This window comes from Sturnus vulgaris, chromosome 4 (genome assembly GCF_052056855.1).
Source record: "Sturnus vulgaris isolate bStuVul1 chromosome 4, bStuVul1.hap1, whole genome shotgun sequence".
Taxonomy (NCBI): domain Eukaryota; kingdom Metazoa; phylum Chordata; class Aves; order Passeriformes; family Sturnidae; genus Sturnus; species Sturnus vulgaris.
In genome coordinates, this window is record NC_142246.1 from 12032129 (window position 1) to 12053132 (window position 21004).

General features: G+C 47.9%; 1 protein-coding gene across 2 annotated transcripts in view; it reads left to right on the forward strand.

Moving 5' to 3' along the window:
* Window positions 1-725: 725 nt before the first annotated feature.
* CRMP1 (collapsin response mediator protein 1) overlaps window positions 726-21004 on the forward strand; it is a 50009-nt gene continuing 29730 nt past the window's right edge. Inside the window, exons 1-2 of one of the 2 annotated variants that reach the window (XM_014895349.2) lie at window positions 726-1573; window positions 17664-17752. In XM_014895349.2, coding sequence (XP_014750835.1) covers window positions 1202-1573; window positions 17664-17752 — 461 coding nt within the window. In that variant the 5' untranslated portion in view covers window positions 726-1201. Of the gene's footprint in view, window positions 1574-3847; window positions 4271-17663; window positions 17753-21004 lie in introns of those variants that run through there. The other variant, XM_014895350.2, reaches the window with a different exon arrangement.

The following is a 21004-nucleotide window of genomic DNA, read 5'->3' on the forward strand; positions in this document are numbered from 1 at the left end:
GGGCCGGCGCCCCATGCCCGCTGGCGGGGCCGGCGGCTCAGGCAGCGCCCGGGCGATCACTTCCGTGTCAGGGCCGGCGCCCGCTGCCCGCAGCCCCTGCCTGTAGCCCCTGCTCGTAGCCCCCCGCCTGCAGCCCCCTGCCCCCGCGGCGAGCGAGGGGCTCGGGCGCCCTGTCCGCGCCGCCGCAGCGGGGGAGCGGCAGCCGGGGGTGGGGGGGCGGAGCGGAGCCGCCACCACCCCCGCGGGCACCAGCTGCTGCGGCAGGGCAGCGCCAGCCCCCCTGCCCGCAGGCTGGGGCTGCCTCTGCTTCCTCCCACACTCCGGCCACCCCTTGCTCTTCTCCCCGCCGCTCCCCCTGCGGCCGCAGACCGACCCCGAGCCATGCTGGCCCGTCCCCCGCCCGTACCGAGGGCTGCCGCGGCCGCGCCCCCCGCCCCGCCCGGGCACCGCCGCAGCCTCTCCCGCGGAGAGGGGCGGGGGCAGTGCGAGTGAGCAAAGTGGGAGAAACTCCCTCCGGCTCGCTCGGGGGGGCTGGGGAGGTTCGGAGCTTTTCTCTCTTTTTTTCTCTTTTTCTTTTCGCCTCCCCTTTTTCCCATCCCCGAAGCCACGCAGCAGCGGGTGAGCGGCGTCCGCCCGCCCGCAGGCAGGACCCCGTTGGCACCGGCCGCGTGTGCATGCGGCGGGCTCCCTCCCTGCCTCCTCCCCCTGCCTCCCGCCCCCCGGATCATTCTATACCGGGAGAGCTGTGCACTGCGGTCCCTGCTCGGGGAATCGCTGCTGCTCTTCCCATTCGTCAGGGGCTTTCCAATCACCTGCCTCTGCCACCCTCTCTGCTCCGCTCTTTGTACTTTATTTTCACGTGCTCTTTACTAACACGGCTATTTTTAAATCCCGCTCGGAATTATTTCTGTCTCTTTCTTTATTTCTTTCTTATTTTCCTTTTATTTTCCTTTTATTTTTCTTTTTTTCTTTCTTTTTTTTTCTTTTTTTTTTTTTTTTTTTTTCCGGGGGGGTGGGTGGGGGAGGGAGGTTAACGTTTGCAGTTCCCTAAGGGAAAGATCCCACCAGCCAACCCAGCTCCGCCGCTACTGCATCCATCCATTCATTTTTATGGTCACTAACAGCCTATCCCGGTAGTGGAAGGTGCAGAGAAGTAGGAGGCAGGGAGAGAGATAGAGAGAGAGAGATCCGGGCAGCGAGAATGGCCGAGAGAAAGAGGAACTGGAATAAAGAAGATGACCTGCCTGTGTATCTAGCTAGGCCGGGCACGACAGCCCAGACACCGCGACAGAAATACGGGGGAATGTTCGCCTCCGTGGAGGGGGCCTATGAGAACAAAACCATCGACTTCGATGCCTACAGCGTGGGGAAGAAGGGGTCCCGGACCCCGCGGAGCGGCAGCCGGCACGACATGCTGGACGGAGGGGACAACTACAGCGAGACCGCCAGCGACATCAGCGAGATCTCCGGCTCCGTCATCAGTTCCCCGGGAGACCGGGAGGACAAGACCCCGGGTGTGGAGATCAAATACCCCATGGGGAAGGAGATGCTGCAGGGCCAGGACAATGGACAGGTGAGCGGGGCCCGGGCAGGGCGGGAGGGAGCCGCCGCCCCCGCTCGCTGAGCGAGTGGAGCCGAGATTGCCGTACCGAGGCAAGCGTGCCGTGCCGTGCCGTGCCGTGCCGTGCCGTGCCGTGCCGTGCCGTGCCGTGCCGTGCCGCAGAGCCCCACTCGCCCGCGCAGGGGGCTGGGGGCCGCCTTCGCGGGGGAGTTTCGGCACGGCAGGTCGGGGAGGCGCGGCCCCCTCCTCCCGGGCACGCAGATGCTCTGGGAAGAGCCCGGCCGGCCCCTGAACAACCTCACTTGTCAGAGCTTAGCGGGGGCGGGAGAGGGCGACCCCAGAAATGGTTTTCCTTTGTAAGTGATGACGATGAGTTTTCTCCGTTTCCTTTCCTGCCGTGCCGGGGGGCTGGAGGGCAGCTCGGATCCCTCAGCGCCTCCCGGCCGCCCCCCGGAACGAAGCCGGTCCCACTGCACTCCCGAGCTCGCCGGGGAAACTCCGCGGAGCCTGTCCCAGGCACAGCCCCAGGATCTGCCCTGACTCTGCCCCTGCACCCCCTGCTCCCTCTGCGCCTGCATTGTCTCCCCGGCAGGGAGCGCGGAAGGCGGGAGGATCGCCCGAAACCTCTGCCCCGGGCTCCACTCCCCTGGGTTTGCAGCCTGGACTAGGCTCAAGGAAGAAGTGAGCCGGTGGGCTGGCCGGTCCCTGACGGCTGTGCATCTGTATCTTAGCCCTGTCGGTGGCATGCAGGCTGGAAGCAGACCCGGGGGGCTGGCTCTCATGGGATCCCGGGCTGTCATTGATTTCCCCTTAGAAAGAAATGCGGCCTTGCAGTGATGCTTCTGCATGGATACACCCTGTTCCTTAGTACCCTGCCTGGAGCCTCTCTGGCTTGTCTGCAATCTGCTCTTTCCACAGGCTGAACTGAGAGTTTTCACTCTCTTCACCCCTCTTCGATTTGAGCATGAATAGGGTGCTGGTTTGCTCTGGCCTGGGGATTGTGTGCAGGTGCCACATGGCCTCCGGTGCAGCCCCGTGGGTGTCTGCTGTGGTGGGACACTGGAGCGAGCAGGCAGGGCTTGGTGGGACACTGTGCCTGGGATGCTGCTGCTTTCTCTGCAACGACCCTAGGGTTGCCTTCAGAGGCTGCCAGCTGCAGTGCAGTCTTTTCTAGCTCACCTGAACTCCTGAGTTTTCAATCAGGACCCTGGGGCAATGGGAAGGCAGAGCACACCCCATCTTCTAGCATATCCATGGTACTGTCTCCCCATTTTCCCTGCTTCCTAGTTCAGCCTGGGACTTGGGGTAGAGAGCACACACTGCACACTACCTCTCTGGATCCCACTGTGCTTGCAGAGTTGACTGAAGTGAGGTGAGGATGAGGTTAGGGGTAAAGCAGGCAAGATTTGGCCACTGGTTTAGGAAGGTGCATGGTAAGCAGCAGATACATGTGACCCCTGTGCTGTGGCATCCAGAGTTTTTTACAAGCTTCAAACAATGATTTCTGGGAAGATGTGTCAGGGATGTGTCTTGGGTGCTTAATGTCTTCTATCTATGTGTATCACAGGGATGGGTGTGCTAAGAGCCCCAGAGTGTCTGTCCTTGGGGGGGATTAACTTGGGCACAGCTTTGCAGTGCCTTTTACACTCCAGCACCATGGATGGAGGGAGGCATTCTGTGAGACAGAGAAAAGACAGAAGGGTTTCAACTAGCCACTTTACCTCTCCAGCAGCTGCTCATATAGCATCTGCCTGGCCTGGCCTGGTTGTATTATCCCCCATGCCCATATTATCCACGGGCACAGGACAGAGCAGGTGTGTGACAATGGGGCAGTGACAAGGAGGGCAGAGCAGGACAGGGCTGTTGGGGTCAGAGATGGTGATGAGGACAGAGCAGGCAGTGCTACTTGGGTCAGTGCCATCAGGGATAGAGCAGGCAGGGCCATCAGGGGCAGTGCAAGGCAATTACATCAGGATCAGTGGTATGGGGACAGCGCAGGGCAGTGCCATCAGGGTCAGTGCTATGGGGACCGTGCCATGGGGCCAGCGCAGAGCACTGCCATCAGGCTTCATGCCGTGAGGACGGCGCAGGCGGTGCCGTTGCCATGTGCAGCACAGCAGGACCCTCCGCCGGGGGTTATATCCCCTGTCCCCACCCTGCGGCATCCCACGCGTGGGATCCTGCCGGCGACCTCAGCGTGCGAGCGGGGCGGCGGCGGAGCTGGCGGGGCGGCGTTTCCCAGCGCCGGTGCGGGAGGGAGGGAGGCTTCGGCTGGATTGATGGGCTGTGAAGGGGGGCCAGGCGGAGGGGTGGGGGACAGGAGGGAAGGAAACGCTTCCTGGGTTGCGCTGAGCGAATCCTGCTCCGACCTGCAGCCGGGAGGGCGCTGCTGCCGCCGGCAGAGGCAGCGCTCGCCGACCCCCCGGGAGCCGCGTCCCTGTTTGATTGCAGCCGGAAAAAAAAAAAAGGTGCCGGGTTTGCCGGGCTCCCCTTCCTCCGGGCGACGGAACTTCACCCCCTTTCCACCGCTCTGCCGGGTCGCCCCCGCCCCGCCCCATCACCCGACCGGGCTTCGCATTATTATTCGTCTCAGCACCGCCGGTGTTGTTCCGCTGGGCTCGGCTCACTCCTCGGGTTCGTTGCGTGCTCCCGGCGCTGGGGAGAGCCGACATGTCTTACCAGGGCAAGAAGAGCATCCCCCACATAACGGTAAGCGGCCCCGGGCGCAGCGAGCGCTGCCCGCGCTCCTTTGTTCGCGGGGCGGGGAAGGGCGCGCAGTGCCCGGGGCCGCGGGCAGCCCCCAGGCTGCGGGGCCGGGGCTCCCCGGAGCGCCGGGGTGCGGCCGCCCCGCCCGTCCTCCTCCCGCTGCAGCTCTGGGCGAGGACTGATTCTATTTTATTTCATTGTAAAATTTCGTGATTATATTTTTATTTTATTTCTTACTGCATTCTGCCTCCCCTTGCTCGCCCGCCGCCCAGCTGGGGCTCAGAGCTGTGTGCTCGCTCCAGCCCGGGGCGGGGAGGGGAGGGAGGGCCGGCGGGGGGCTCGTCCCGGCGCTGTCGGGGCCGGGGCCGGGGGTACCGCCCTCCCGAGGAGCCGGGGCCGGGGAGGCTCGGCCGCCGGGCTCGGCAGAACAAAAGAGGGAGGGGACCACCGCAGCACGGCGTGCCCCTACCACCGCCCCCCGCAGCGGGCAGCGCAGCCTCGGCGGGCCAGGGGCGGTGGGCTGGGGAGAGGCACAGGGTGCGGAGAAATGGGAGGTGGGCGAGCGTGGGCGTGGGGAGAAGCGTGGAAAATCAAAGAGCGCCATGATGCCAGCACCAACACCTCTGCGCGCTATTAATGCATCAGGCGTGGTGGGAATCAGGAGTCAAAGAGTTAATCATAACCATCCTCTTCTTATCGGTGCCTGTCTCCCGCTAGATGCTTTTGTACCCGAGCAGAGCTACAAAAGGGTGTGCTTTCCATGCTGGAAAGAAAGGACCTGGGTCCTTTGATATAGCATATGCTTTCCCTTAATACACACGATCTGGGGATATAGGGGCTGGGATAAAGAACAGGCAGAGCTGGCGGATAGGGGTGTGGTGGGGGAAATCGCACTCGGAGCGAGCTTTTCCCCAGCACCTGTCTCCAGGTTGTTGCTTTCCTCTTGGGGTCTGGATCAGTGGATGATGGGGTCACTGCTGCTGTGGTACCTGAGGCAGAGATGAGCGGGGATGCGGGGTGAGCTCCAAGACTGCTTGGGTTCGTGGAGCATTCCCTGGAAAGGTGGCACGGTGCGACGCGGGGCAAGTTTCGGTAGCTGCAGGAGCGGGCTGGTGGGTGTGGCACCTTCCTGAGCAAACCCGCTGTTAACAGCATCAGTGGAGCCAGCGGTACAAAGGTTGTAAGCTCCTCGCGGTGTTCTCCGTGTACAATAAAAGCATCCTTCAGCCAAAATATTTGATCAGGAGGGGAACAAGCTCCTTCTAAAAGCTGAGTTTTATGATACCAAAGTGCTGCATTTATGCAGGTTTCCACTATCAACAGGCAGCAGTGCCTGGTGGCCAAGGCTGAACTTGGGTGCTGCAGTGCCTTTTTGGGTGATGGCTCCTCTCACCTTATTCCTCAATGCCTTGCGTGACTTAGAGTTACTCAGGGCGTGTCTGGGTTGGGGGAGCCCCGGCTACCCTCTGGGTGAGTGTCAGGTGCTTTGTGCATGGCTCAATCTTCATTTGCAGCTGGAGTGTAGGAGGGTCCCACCCATAGCTAGTTCTTTGCTCACCAGTTTGGAGTAGAATGAGAATCTGGAAGAATTATGAGTCTTTGCCTTAGAATCAACAGTTCCTTTTAATTTCATCACTTCTCACAAAATTTCTTCTCTGTCCTAGAGAGAGGATTGCTGTGAAAACGAAAGCCCAAACCTCGGCCTTTTCTCTTTGAAATGGGATGTGCTGAAGCTAGTATAAATGAATATTCATTAATATTACTGTTGAGTTTTGTGACCAAATCAAAGGCATAAATTAGCATTGGAGAAGTTGGCAGGCATCAGGGCTGGACTGTTTTTGGTTTGTTTTTTTTTTACACTTCTGGCCCTGCTCTTCCAGCAAAAGCAAATCAGGCATTTTGTGTCAGACCTTGTACACACTGCCTGTCCCACAAGAACGCACAAGATGTATCAGTGTGTATCTTCTGAAGCCCCATTCCAGTGTTGTAAATCGGATTTTTCATCGGGCCACTGAGGATTGTAGCTTCAAGTCTCCTGGGCTCTAAGGAAATATGATAGCTCTGTAGAAGTAGGCAACAACAGTGATGATGAAATAATATAAAAATGTCATTTGTTGCTGTTCTTAATACTTGCCCCCACTCACACTTCTGCTTTTTGGAGCTACACCAGCTCCTGGGTTCATTGGAGAAATGAGAAACTAATTTTTCACGGTGTCCTGGGTGCTGATACTTTGTGGATTTTCCAGTACCACCTGTTCCTTGCTTGGGGCCAGGAGCTGTCCTGAGGGCACAAGAACACCCAGCAGCAGCATCCAGCCACAGGCACTGCAGTCAGTACCTGGCCAAAACTTCCCTCTGGGATCAGGTCTGCAGCATCAAGAGCTGTGAAGGAAGAGGCAGCAGCTGGTTTCACCTGTGTTGGTGTGGAAGTAGATACCACTCTTGGGAAGACAACCCTGTGCTATTTTGTCTGGGTTGCTGCTCCTGGTGCAGATGGGCACAACTTCCTCCTTGTGCTTAGTCTGACTGTGCCTCCCTCCTGACTCCTTCAGACCACAGGGCCTGACTGATAGCCCCTGCACCTCTTTTACCTTTATTCCTGCTTTCCCTTCTCCCACTGCTCCTGATAAAGACACTGTTGCACCAGCCCTCTTTGGCACTGAGCATCTCCCTGCTCTCATTTACTGATCTGCACGGGTTTTTTTTCATTTCATCTGCCTTTTCCTTTCCATTTCAGCTTGTGAAAATTCACGTTTCTTGCATTTTATCTCATTTGTGGCTGTCCTGCTGCCTGTTATGCATCACATGCAGCATCCAGGCTTGCTGTTAGTGGAGCACCAGCACTGTGCCAGTGTAAGGTGCCATTCAGTTGTGAAGTCAGATTGGAGAAACTGGGCCCTTTTGTGTAACTACTGTGGAAGGGGAATCACCTCTGCATTTGAAGCACAAGACAGTGTGGGGATGTATAATAGAAATGCATTGAATCAGTAGGTATAAGCACTTCAGTCATGTCTTCTGCACTGTGCTGAAGTCCTTGGCAGGTGGTCTTAAACGACTTGTTTGGGACTGTTAGCTGGGGAAGTAGCAGGGTGTGCATAATTTAAGGGTTGGCCAAGAGTGCAGGAGCACTTTTCCCAGCCTTTGTAGTATGGACAGCCAGCACATCCATTGCCGAGGTGTTTTTCTGCATGAGGTGGCAATCTTTTGTGCTTCGGTTGTGCAGGATGTTCTCATGCAGATCAGATTTTCCAGGATATACCCCCCAGCCCATTGCTTTTAACATCACTGTTATACTCCTCTTGTGCAGCATATTACAAGGAATCAATGGAGATTATGACATGGGAATACCTGTTACAAATTATTTTGGCTTCTGTGTTTTGGTAGTGGTTGGCAATTTTCAAGCAAGGCCTGAGCTTAGATGAACTCAGAATTGTAGCGTGGTTTAAAAAAGGCATGTGGCATGTTAAATGCCTGTGACAGGACGTGTTTGTTCCAGCAGCAACTGCACCATTAAAACATAATCTGTGTGAGCTCAGTGAAGAGGAGGTGTGAACAGAATTTTACTGAGCAAAGGCAGAATAGCTAGTCACCAAAGCAAATGCAAGGAGGCATTTGGGAGAGGGAAATAGTGCCCGAATCCCTTGGAAAAAAAGGGAATCATCTTTCTGGGTATAGTCCAAGGGCTGTCATATAAGTGGAGAAAGGCACTGCTGGTCCTGAGCTGGCAGACTGTAAGGCACAGGGAGACAGAGCACAAAAAGGTGGTGTTACAGAGGAAGGATCTCACTACTGAGCATAACAAGAAAAGGGAAGATCTGGCACAACATGAGAAAAAAAGGCAGATGCAAGAAAATTGAGAGACTGAAGAAATTCAGAGGAGTGGGCAGAGGATAATTTTACTTGTTACCTTTAGAATTGGTATGAAAGGAGATGAGAAGCAAGTAGGCTTCAGTTGAAGATGGCAAAATACTTTGAGAGAGAAAAAATACATTCATCTAGATTTCCTCTGTGTGACACACTGGTTCAGGATGGAAACTTTCTCTTTGGTCTGAACAAAGTACTGGGTTAGTGTGTGGTGTTCTGGTGTGAGACAACAGCAGTGTGAGAGCTGCCAGCCAGTTCATTTTGGACACCAAGGGTGACATACCCTACAGATGCAGGACATGGTGAGTACCTGGAATGGTGGACCAAAGTCCTTGTCTAGGTTTGGATCTATTCTATATCTCCCGATTATGTTTTTGTTCCATCCACCTTGGTTTAACACAGTGTGTGAAACTACACTCAGATTGCTCTGTCACTTGCCAGAGGTGTTTGAAAAGCCTGCTGAGTGCTGGGCATGGGAACACTGCCTCATGTTACTGTTCTGCTCTTGGTGCAGGATTTTGGCTGATTTAGACAGCACTTTTTGTCCCGTTTTTAAACACCAAGGCCTGGGACTTTTGGATACCTTCTTACTCTTGAACATTTGCTTAATCCTCAAAATTGCATGTTCCCATGTGTACCTGTTTAACAGACTTGTCCCCTCTCAGTTTACTCATCTGTCGGTGAACATAAGTGAATTCACATTGTGTGGTTGACTGGACTTCAGCCTGGCAGCTCTGGAGATGCTTTAGCTGCTTCAGTAAAAGATTTTGGATTTCCAGCCATCATTTTCATGATTCTGTGGCACATCTTTTCCTTTGTTTTTTCTATAGGAGAAAAAGTGACCACTTTTCCATATGTCAGTTCCATATGGTGACTTAAATTACATTCAGAGTAGGTCCTTCTGGGGACATTTCTGTGGAGACTGAAACCTTTGGCAGAGGGACAGAGGAAGGGTTTGGGGCAGTGATTCCTTAAACTGCCAAAGCAAGTTCATCAGTCCGTGCCCTCAGCAGGGCATCAATGTTTTCAGCATCATAGCTGGTGCCATTAAAAAGAACTGAGCTGTGCTTTGCTGGAAGCTGGGCAGGTTTGGAAAGGGGACAGTGGCTGTCTAGGAAGACATCTGATGCAGTGAGGTGCCTGTCTGAATCTTCTTGCAACTCCTGAGAGCAACCACTGCCAATGAACGACTTTTCTGATGAGAGATCAAGATCTGTTGTCTGCTTTTCTGCCATTTCTTTCAGAATCAAGAATTATTTGAGTGGCAAAAGTGTGAAACTTCTATTTTCATTTGAAGGAGCCAGCAGAGGCCACTGGCTTGTGAAGCTCTTGGGAGTTAGTTGAGATAAATCTGGGTTTTGTACATATGAGAGAGATAAATGCTTTTGTATGAGAAAGAAGGAATAGAGATGAGCAGAAAAATAATTTGTGGGTTTCTAATCTTGCTACATGTACAGATGGTGGCCTTGTCCCCTGAAGCAGAGATACTTTGGGATTATGTTTGCTTGTCACAAGACAAAAGTTTTCATCTGTAGTCCATGTCTTAATGAGTTTTAAGGTGTAAGCTATTGATTATGAATAATAAATGTTCCTGCTGACTTCAGTGAAGTCAACATTCAGTGTAAAATCTCCTGTGTGCAATAGTGAGGACCCAGGTATGTTCAGATGGCTGGCTATAGGAGTAGGCAGTGTTCAGAGTGAAGCAGCTGTGGAAGGGGATCCAGGACTGATACCATGTGAGGTGAGGCAGCAAGCATCACAGCTTGCTCTCAGTGGCAGAAAAAGTAGATATGTGGTACAACATGACAGCATAAAGAGTCTGAGTGCAAACAATACACATGGTATCCACTGCCTTTAGTTGATCATGAATTATCATTGCTAACATCCTCTTAAAGGCATTTGCTACTATTCTGTTTCCCTTGCATCCACCTGCTCTGTCAGAGAAGGTATTCCATTTGATCTTAGCTGGATTTTGACTGTGATTGGTGCCAAGTCAGATATGTCCCAGTAACCCGATGCAAGTTTCTGATTAGAACTTAGACAAAACACTTCTTCAGTTCAGTGGCCCGGAGAAGTCAGCCACGCTGTAAAGGACTGTTACTTTCTTCCCAAGTTTAAACTTTCCTATGAATGGCTTGCTGGGATTTTGAGATCCCCTTTAATTGACATAACCTGTGTATAACCCAAGGGATGGGTATAGCAACATATGATGCAATAGTTTCAACCCTCCAGCCCCTACTTAAATGAAACCCCTGCTGATACCAATGAATATTGTCACCAGTAAGATGTTTGTTGTGCTTCCCTTCTAAAATCAAAGCAAAGATGACATTTCCAGTGAAGAAATCCCCATGGAGTTGGTAGCTGTAGGAGTAGCCCCTTTAGAGTGGGTGGTGAAGCAATGAAACTGCCAGTGGAATAGGAAGCCAGGTCTCAAAAGGGGAAACAAAAGAACATCAGATCTTTTAAATGAATAAAGATGAATTAATACATTGGCTATGGACCAAGATACAGCATTACTACAATCAGCATAATCCTTCCTAAATTAATTGCCATATAGTAGAGTGCATCTGTTAAGAAAACATTAAAAGCAGGATTCTCCATTAGTGGCCTATCGAAAATGATGCCCCAAGGATGGAGTGTTTTACAAGGAATTCCCAGAGCTGATTCAAGGTTCACCCTAGCTAAAAGCCACTTCCTATGGAGGGTAATCTAGATGTGAAATTGAAAAGGAGGGATACCGCTGATTAAAAGCAGATCTTCTATAAGCAAACAGTACTTCATGAAATCCCATTTACAGCTCTTTGATCCTTATGAAAGGATTTTAAGCAAACATTCCTCTTGGGAAGGATATCTTTCTTCTTTTGCCATGAAGTTTAAAAATGTTCCTTATTTGTAAGTACTTTGCTAAAAGCGAGGTAATTTAACTGCATTCTATCACAGCTGGATCTGAATCTGACCAGCTCTGACAAAAGACAGCCAAATATATCCATACACATACAAAAACGTAAATCTCTTGTATATTGTGGGAAATAAGGCTGTGAGAAGGAACACATGGAAGCACAGAGGAGCTCCTTCCACTCTTTGCCAGTGGGTCTTCAGCCTTTGAGAAATGGTTTCTTCACAAACAGTCTCCTTGTGGAGATTTAGATAATCAGGAGAACACAAATATCAGCCTGTGTTTCTTCTACTTTCTCTCTAAACTGAATTCTGTGTTTTTTGTAACTCTCAGTGGACTCTTTAAAACCTTAGTAACAAAGAATTCTGCCTCTCAGATGCTAAAAAAGTAATGTCTTGGCTACAAGTGTGATAACATAGCTTAATGCCTTTTTATGTCTATTGCATTTGATCTGATGTCTTTTAAACAACATGCCTTTATAGACAGAGAACTGAAGTGCAGGTGGATTTAGAATTTAAACTGTTTTCAAATGGTTATTTAGCATAAAGTCCTTAGTCATCTTCAGAGCTCTTGACTAATCTGAGTTTTAGAGAAAACAGCCATTGTTGCTCTGGAGATGTAAGGACAATGTTATATTCAAGTAAGTCCTTACAATTACACAGAGGGTGAGGTCCCTGCTGAGTGTTGCCTCATCCTCTAGGCATGGAAAATCTGGGTTTGAGTGTTGCAAAGATTTTTTTGGTTGGTAAAAGCTGCAATGCAGCAATTGTAAAGGTTCAAACCAAGAATTAAGCAGCACAGCACTTAGACCTGAATGCTGGATATGTTATCTGAAGGTAGTTGTATATAAATGTAAAGCAAACTGTAAATAGTTAAAAATATATTGTTTACTTGATTTAGAGATGAAGACATAATAGGAAAATGTTGCATTTGTGTAAGAAAAGCAAAAATGTAATAGCATATATTGGAATTGCAGTCTGTACAGATGCTACTATTTGATGAAAACACTACTCTTGGAATATTTTTGTATGGCTAGAATACATAACGGCGTTTTTTTTTTTAACTCCATCTTGTATCATAGAAGTGTTGTTTTCTCTGAAAGGTTCCTGTGTGTGCAATGCATAGGTATCAATGCTGTAGAGAAGTGTGTGGTTTCTATAACTTGCACTGCATTATGTTTTATCATGCTGCACCAATTTCAAATAATGTTTAGTAAATTTTATGGCAGTTTTATTTTTTCTGTTACTGTGTTTTAGTAGTCCCAAGAAGCAGATTTGACAACTGCATGTCTAAAAGCTATTTGAATTTTGTCGCATATTTTTAGATACCTCTATCTCTGAGGGAAGTGGGTGAATGGGAAAAGGCTAATTTTAAATTTCTTCACAACTGTTCTCGCTCTAACATTTGGTTTGTAATTTCGAATAATTCAGAGCAAAGTGATTTTCTGCCCAAGGGAATCTGGTTTCATTTGTATTTGCATGGAGCCCGCTGCAGGACTGGGGACCATGGCAGGGCTCAGGCTCATGGTCCTGGAGGTTGGTCAGATGCTGCTTCTCTCTGCTGGCCTTTTGCCATTGGTGTGCATGAAAATGTGGACACGCTTCACAAGAGCTGAGCCAAGCTGATTCAAACCCCAGCAAAACAGGCAGTTTGTACAAAGTGTGCCAGTCACCAGCTTACAGATGTTTCGTGTTGCTCTTGCTGTAGTGGGAACAATAGTTGTGAGGGAGCGACAGCCACCGCCTCCAGTCTGAGCAGCCAGCCCCTCCTCCTGCAGCAAACGAGCTCGGTTTGTGGCATCTCCTTCTGCTGCCATGAAAATTGCTGTCATGTCACAGACTAAGCTCTGCAGCTTTGCCGCCAGGTTAAGCAGGAGAAGCTAGACTGTGATTACGAAAAAGATCCCCGGGAGAGCAGCGTGCAGGGTTTGAAGGTGAAGGGCTGGGAGTGGTAGGAATGGCTGTATCGTACTGAGCAGTGGGCTGAGCTGGGAGTGCCAGAGCGCTGTAAAATGGAGCTGCAGGGCTGACAGCAGATATGCATCGTGGCTGAGCTGATGCTGTGTCATGGCCAGGCAAAGAAGTCAGAGGCAAACAGCATTGCAGAAATGCAGTTGCATCATTGCAGTGGTGATGGGTGGAGAAGAAACACCTTGGCTCCCACACCCTGCAGTGGCCGTGGAGCATGGATTTACAGTGTGCTTTCTGCATCTTCTGTGTCAGTGAGAGCAGGGTTTTTGCCCCTTGCATCTTATGAGCTGTTCAATGTAATACTCCTTCTCTGTTTTGCCATGTTCTTGCTGTCTGTCCTTGGCAGCCTGGAGGGAGGAGAGAGTCCCAGCAGCTTCTTTTGGCTTGCACTGGGAAGAGGTGGGCTGGCAGCTTCTTGTGCCAGGCAGTGCACTGAAGGCTTGGTACAGAGCCCTTGGAGCTCAGCAGGCAGGGCACAAGTGCCTGAGACACCTGTCAGCTGAATAGAAAAGTGGCAGCCACCCTAGAAAAGCTGACAGTGTTGTCACCTCCTGAGCCGAGTGGTGAGCCCGATGCTGTTTGCATTGTGAGAGCACCTGAGGGTCACTGACTGGCTGAGGGTACCTCTGGGTGTTCTTCCTCATGGGGATTACAGCTGGGAAGGAGAAATACAGGCCAGCACTGCTGGGATCAGTTCAGGAACTTCAGGTCACTCCCTTCCTTCACTGCTTTCCCCAGATCACTGCAGAGTGTGTCTCTCCTCTAGCCTGAAACAGAGAGAAGAGGACTCTGGTCCCTAGTTTTCCTGGACATTTGTCACTTGAAAAGAAAATTGCAATCAGTCTGCCTGACATCATGCCCCTGGTAAATAATAAATGGCCCCTGGTCATGCACAGCCTTCTGCATGCCCAAGGAGACTAACCCAATTCACAGAGCATGTGTGTGCCCAGATTTCTGTCCAGGATTTCACTGCAGCAAGCACCAGTGACCTAAACCAATGTGGGATCACCCAGGCTCCAGTGGCTGTCCCTGAAGCCTGTGCTTAGGCTGTAGCAGGAAATGAATACTCCATGTGGACCAACCATTTGTATGAAATTGCTTGTCAATATTAATCTGTGCCTCCTTTCTAGCAATTTTTTTTGAGTAATTTTTCCAGCCTATTAATGGAAGTGTGTGTCTGTGATCTGTACATACAGGCTTTGGCTACTGCTGCTTTGGTTAAGGACAAGCCAGCCCTGGTCTGGAGCAGGGTTTTTGAGGCAGTGCTGCTTTGGTTGGGCACAGTGTGCTGCTGAGGTGTCCTCAGGGCTCCCAAACCTCACCTGGGCTGCTGGTGCCCATCGACACCATCTGTCTCAAGATGCTCTTTGCAGCAGTCTGCACTTGCCAGATCAGGTTGGGAGATGTTCCAACAAAACTCTTTTTCGTCTGAATTTGCTGATATGCAGGAATGGAAGCATGTTAGAGATGTTTCCACATCTCTCAGATTCTGATGACAGCTGGGCAAGGCTCCACAGCACTGTCCCTAATGGCTTGGCAGTCTACCTGGGGCTGCACAGTTTTTTGGCAGCCTAGTCTTCCATGACTTCCTATATCCAGCTGGGGGAACCTTAGCCCCAGGTGCAGGACTGCTCTTGCAACAATTCTGAATTTTATTCTCTACCAGAATTTCTTACACCCTCCAATATTCTGTACAAGGCGAGACTTTGTAGCTAAATGTTCAGTAATCCTTTATAGACTGAGGCCTAATTTAATGTCTGGCTCCCTAACTGAGTTCTTTATTAAGACTGAATTTGTATGTTTTTTAGATTAGCTTATTCTAATACCTAATTTTGTTACTTACATATGTATATCTATATGTAAAAACATAAAATCCTTATGTTTATAGTTATTTTTCTGGAGCTGCACTTCAGCTTTTAGTCTGTTTTATTTTCCTTGCCTGTTCCATTTGTTTCTACTTATTAGGCATCTTCTCATGTTTTAAAGAAATGAAATGTCGAACTTCTTGATGAGGGTGCAGATTTTTTGACTCCTTAGCAGTGACAGATGCAGTGCTCTGGGAACACTGCCTGCCTATATCAGTAAGCTTGTGCCTCTTGTAATTGGGCAGTATTAATGTTTAGGAAGGCAACTGAATGAGCTTAAAAAGAGCTCACAAGATGGTGGTCCCTGCAGGTCAGCAAGCAGTGTAGTAAATCATCTTAGCGAGGAGGTGCACCTGCCAGCACGTGGTGAAATAACTTACTGCTATTCCAGCTGCTGATTCACAAGTCCTGCTGCAATTACAAGTGACAGTAGAGAGGCTGGGGAGAAAACAGAGCCTCTCTGGCAAATTCCAGATGGAGAACTTGCATTCATCTCCATTCTCTAATGAGAGGGTAACAATATCTGAGGCAGGTGCTGGGGACACATCATCATAGTTCTGTGCCTTGGTTCCCCCCCAGGGTCGTGTCGCTGCTGCAGCACATGGAGAAGAGCTTCAGACCTGCTGTGTACATACTCTTTTGTTGTGCTCTGTATTTAAAATGTCTTTCCCCCTCTTCTTTCTTCCTCAAAAATGTCTGTTTCTCCCCTTTTTCCTTTTTCTAGAATGATACAGAGGGCTATAAAGGCTTTGAACCTGCAAAATTGTTCGAGTACAAGCTAAAAAGTAAATGTGCAGTGTATAACAGAGGTTACATTATAACATAATATAGCACTTTTTAATGAACAGTTTTTTTAGAAATTTATTGGTTTTGTTGTCCTGGTTTTATAGATTAAGAATGTATCAACTTGTTTGTTTTCTAAACTGGAAACACAAGGACATTGATAGTTTATATGCCTGAGTCATGCTGTAATTAAAGCAGGAATTGAATGTGGACAGAGTAGTATAAAACATGGACAAACTGGAGATTCTGAGTTATTGTGTGGTGAGCCAAGGAAATAATTTACAATAAATGGCTATTTTTGTGTATGAATGGGAAAAAATGGTTCTGACTGCTTTAAGAGTTTTCCAGCATTCAGTCACTTGGCAAAATTCTTTCCAAAAGTGTTATGTACTTGTCATGGCTTAACCCCATCTGGCAACTTGGCCCCACACAATCACTTGCTCAATTATCTCCCACCCCACCTCACTGTGGGATGGGGGAGAGAATTGGAAGGGTAAAAGTGAAAACACTTTGATAATGGAAATAATCATTATAATAGTAATAATAATAATGCAATTAGTAGGAAAATAAAAAAGAGAGATTAATAAAACCCAAGAAGGACAAATGATGCACAGCACAATTGGTCACCACCCACCTATTGATGCCCAGCCAGTCCCCAAGCAATGCTCCCCCCATCAACCTCCCCCTGAGTTTTATTGCTGAGCATGATGCCATATGGTGTGGAATATCCCTTGGGTCAGTTGAGGTCAGCTGTCCCAGCTATCCCCCCTCCCAATTCCTTGTGCTCACCCAGTCTCTTTCCTGGTGATGAGCAGAAAAGACATTCACTCTCTGAGCTCTGCACAGCAATAGCTGAAACATCCTTGTGTTATCAGCACTGTTTCCAGCACAGATCCAGAATAGCCCCATACAGGTTGCTGTGAGGAAGATTAACTGCTCCAGCTAAAGCCAGAAGAGCATTGAAGTTACAGACTTGCCCCATCTTTGGGTAGGTGATAGGGGGCTGGCATTTCCAGTGTGACTTCTTCAATGAGAGAGTTTAAATACTGGTTCTCGGGAATATGCACTGGTAAAATTTGCTTTCTATAAAATGTAGTTTTTGAGAACAGAATGTAACCATTTAAATAGAAAAGAATACAAGCAGACAGTTGTTGTGAACATTAACTCTTGCAGACTTGATATTTTGAACAGTCCTTCTTGGGGAAAAAAAACCAAGTTTGCTTCCTGGCACTTTAGAAAGTACCAAGAAGCAGTGGCTCTTTGTGCTTTGTGTTTATATGGTATTTCAGGTGTACCAAACTTTGGAGGCTGCCTTCTGTTCTCATTCATGGAGTGAGTGAGATATGACATGGGCAGTCTCAGCACAGAATGCCCCCAATTCATCAACAGCCTTTGACCTGCAGAAATCACAAATTGATTGCAATTAATTCTTCATGCCCGCTAGAAACTGTGTTCAGCTGTGGGTCTGTACCATGGTACAGGAGACACGAGCTGTGGGCTGTGTCCCTTGGCTGTTGCTCCTGCAGAGCTGATGTTAAAGGAGCTTCCCTGGCGAGGAATTTCTACCTGGCAGGACTAAGCAGCCTCTAATGACCTTGTCCTTACCCATTCAAAGCTTTGTTACTTTTCCAGAGGTGCCAAGGCTGCCAAGTGAGCTCAGCTTGGTCATTGCAGTATTGGGCAGTTTCTTCTGGGGGCTTCTCTTTCCCTTTTGGCCCTTGTGCAATGAGGTGGTAAAAGGGGGATATAGTGCCATTTCAAGTGTTTCTATGTGCAGTGATTTCTGCTTTGAGCAAAATGAACTGTGATGACTATGAGGTCTCATGTTCCAAGTCAGGAATGAACAGTCAATGAAACTATCCTGTCCACTGTCTGTGTATCAACATGAACTCACCTTTATATAGAGTACTGTTTGATATTAATGACTTTCTTTATAATATGAGCATATTTGTTATCATAAACACATTATTATATTTATTTATTTAACAAACCCACATTTTCTTTTTTTTTTCATCCAGAGTGACCGACTCCTCATTAAAGGTGGAAGAATTATCAATGATGACCATTCCTTCTATGCAGACCTATACCTTGAAGATGGACTTATCAAGTTGGTTTCATAAAATATTGCTTTTTTTGCATGTGTGTTAGCACAGACTACTGTGATTTCTTGATAGATCTGAAATCTTTTGTGAAGAGTATGTCAGTTACCTCTAAATGTGAGGCTGTAGTTAAGGAGTGCTTAATTCTTAAATTCTGCCATTTTATCTTCACTAAGATTAGATAAGTAGAAAATTTCTTTGCTGTAAATTGAAGATATTTGCTTTTTGAATAGTTCAATCTCAGTTTCTTCCAGAATAGTTAAGGCAAGTAGGCAGTCTCAAGAAAAGAAGTAATGGTAAGGACAATGGAAATCTTTTGAGTCAGTGAATGGCAGAAGGGTCTCTACAGCTTTTTCTCCTTACCTAGTCGGTGCAATTGCAGCCATGCTCTTAAGGATTGTAGGGCACAGAAATCTGAAATATGCCTCATGTTGCATGCTGCAAATGAGGACCTGATACTTCTGAGTTGCCTTTGGTTAATGCTGAACCACAGCACGTTCTGTTCCTATAATGTTGTTATGCATTGTCACACACTTAGAAAGAAAGTCCCAGTTTTATCAGGCTGTAAAATACAGAAACTGGGAAAGTATTTATTAGGTGAAAAACTTGAAATATGTGTTACTGATAGCCTGGGAAACCGTAACAGAGATGTCCACGTGCTCTGCTGGTCCTGCCTTGGTGTAGTGCAGATGAGGGTCTCTAAGGTTTGAAAAGTTATGTAGTGTGTATGAGCACTCTGATGTACACAAGGATCAAAGCCTTTTTCACGATTGCTAGACATTTTCACTGATGACCTAAGAATCTTGGTCTCCAGAGGCTACAATATGATGCACAGAAATATAATTATGGTTATCTGGTAAATAATTAATTGCCTACTTGTTTTCAGAGCTCCTTAAGAATGTAACATCAGATTAAAAGTCCAATTCTTGATATATCTGTGACTGCTTATGTTGTTATGATGCAGGTTATTATAACAGAAAAAAATATTAACAGTTTCATCCATTAATTATGCAATTTTCTTTTTAATACTTTTTACTTTGCCTTTTCATTTGTAGTGTTACTTGCATTGCAGACGTGGCAAATGTGGAGAGGACACAAAATTCTGAACATGTATCTATTTTTAAAGCAACAGTTAACCAAGTCGTGCTCTCTTTGATGGGTGTTTTTGTTGAGTTTTTCTATGGTTCTGTTAGTTCAGATGCAAATTTTCTAGTAGCACTTGTAAGCATCAGAACTATTTAAACAACTAAATGCCCGAGATGCTGAGAGTCTGAAACTGCTGTGAATTTTTGGCCTTGATTCCAGAAATGCAATGGTAGTTAGCAATGCTAAGCTTTCACCTGCCCTTGTTAAGTACCTAGATTCCCTCTGAAATCCACGTGTGGATCTGTACCTCCAGGAAGTATCTCAGCTGCCCAAGCTAATTAGGATTAATAATGAACAGACTGGCAAGATCTTAATTTTCAAGAGGCATTTATCTTTGCCCAGAGAAGCAAGTTCTCTATTTAGCACCCTGAGTTATGCCTGGCTCCCTAAATTTAGATGACCTAAGATTTTTCTTTGTAAACTGTGCAAGAAGTCCTGCTCTGAAATAATTTGTGAGGGCAGCCTGCTGTGAAAAGGGGTTGGGTCCTTACTGTGTTCAGATGATAAATTTTGCAACCTAAGAAAGCTCTAGGTTTGTTTGATCTCTCAGTTTCTTCAAGTGGAACTACCCATTGTGTCTGAATATTTAACATCATTGTTGAATGTGGCTCAAGCCTGTTTGGAGCTAGACCTTGAAACTCAGTCATCCACATTTCAGTTGATGCTCTATCTTTCCAGCTGCAGATCCTGCTGATGATACAGAATTCTGATACAGAATGGAGCAGACACCAAACCACTCAGCCCAGAATAGGCAATACTGTCCCGGTTTTACCAGGCTATAAAAAATTTGTGTTATTTTTCTCACTCTGAAGTGAGAGCTGGTTGGGAGAGAGAGGGTTGGGTTTCTCTTGCAGCCTAATGAAAAGATTTGGGTCTTTTAATGCTTTTAATGCAGACTGTTCTGCAGAGAGGAAAGCAGATGTAGCCTTGAGTGTGTTTGAAGATCAGCTATAGTTTGGAGGATGGTTGATGTTTCTTCCTGCCAATCAATGCTCAAACTGTCTCCCTAGGTACAAGGAGCAGCAGTGCATGTGGATTTTTCCTACCTGAAACTTAAGACCTGCACACTCAGATGGCAGCTGAGAGGCAGTTCTACAGTATCTAAATAGTATTTTAAATAGTTGGTAATTCAAATTGACATATAAATAATATATTTTCCCTACATCTCTCCTGCCTCTGTTATCACATGAGGAAGTGAGCCCTGTGCCAAGTGACAGGTCATGGTCTGGTGCTTGTTGTACTCTGCTCCATCCCTGCCAAGGGGAAGGGTTGGGTCCCTCTGGGCTGGAGGAACAAACAAGTGGCAGGATGAGGGACTGGGGCTATGGTCTCCAGAGCTGGGCTAGTGGTGAGCCAAGTTAGGGGGAACCTCAGGTGCCTAAAAGAGGTCTGGGCTTGATAACCACAGAAGCACCACCACGGAATGCTGGGGGAGGTTTTCAGCTTCCTTGGATGAAGCTTAGGAAGAGCTGAAGCCTGCTGTTTCTGTTGCTTTAATCAACTCATGTACAACAGAATTTACCAACTTGTTAGACTGAAAATGGCAGACAGCATCAGCTTTTTGTAGGTCTGAGTTTTCTGGTTGCTGACATATGAAGACACTAGCTCAGTAATTTGTACAGTGTGTAGAATGAAGTTATCTGCCCTGTTGTATTTTTTCACCACAAGTAACGGAACCCCACTCTTACTCACATACACTTTGCATTAATGAGTGAGCAATTCAGGAATCTTGTCACATTATCTCCTACTCTCTGCTCTACTTAGTCAGAATAAAAATAACCTTGAGCACCAGTGAGGATCAGACTTCTCCCAGCCTTAATCTTGATGCCAGGGCAAGAGATGAGACAGGTTTCTGATAGGTAGTAGTGCAGCATCATCCACAAAGGCCGTTTGGTCCTACATCACTTCAACATGTATGATTCAGCTGAATAAGACGTTACTCAACCAACACTGAAAATAATAGGCATTGAGTCATCAAAAAACTTCAGTATATAGTTAGCAACTTTCATTTTGTTAGGAGATATATCTTCTTGAAGAGGAAGCTGGTAGATACTGATTGTGGAAGAAAATTAAAATTAATTGCTTTTTTTGTGAAGGTTTTCATAAATATTATT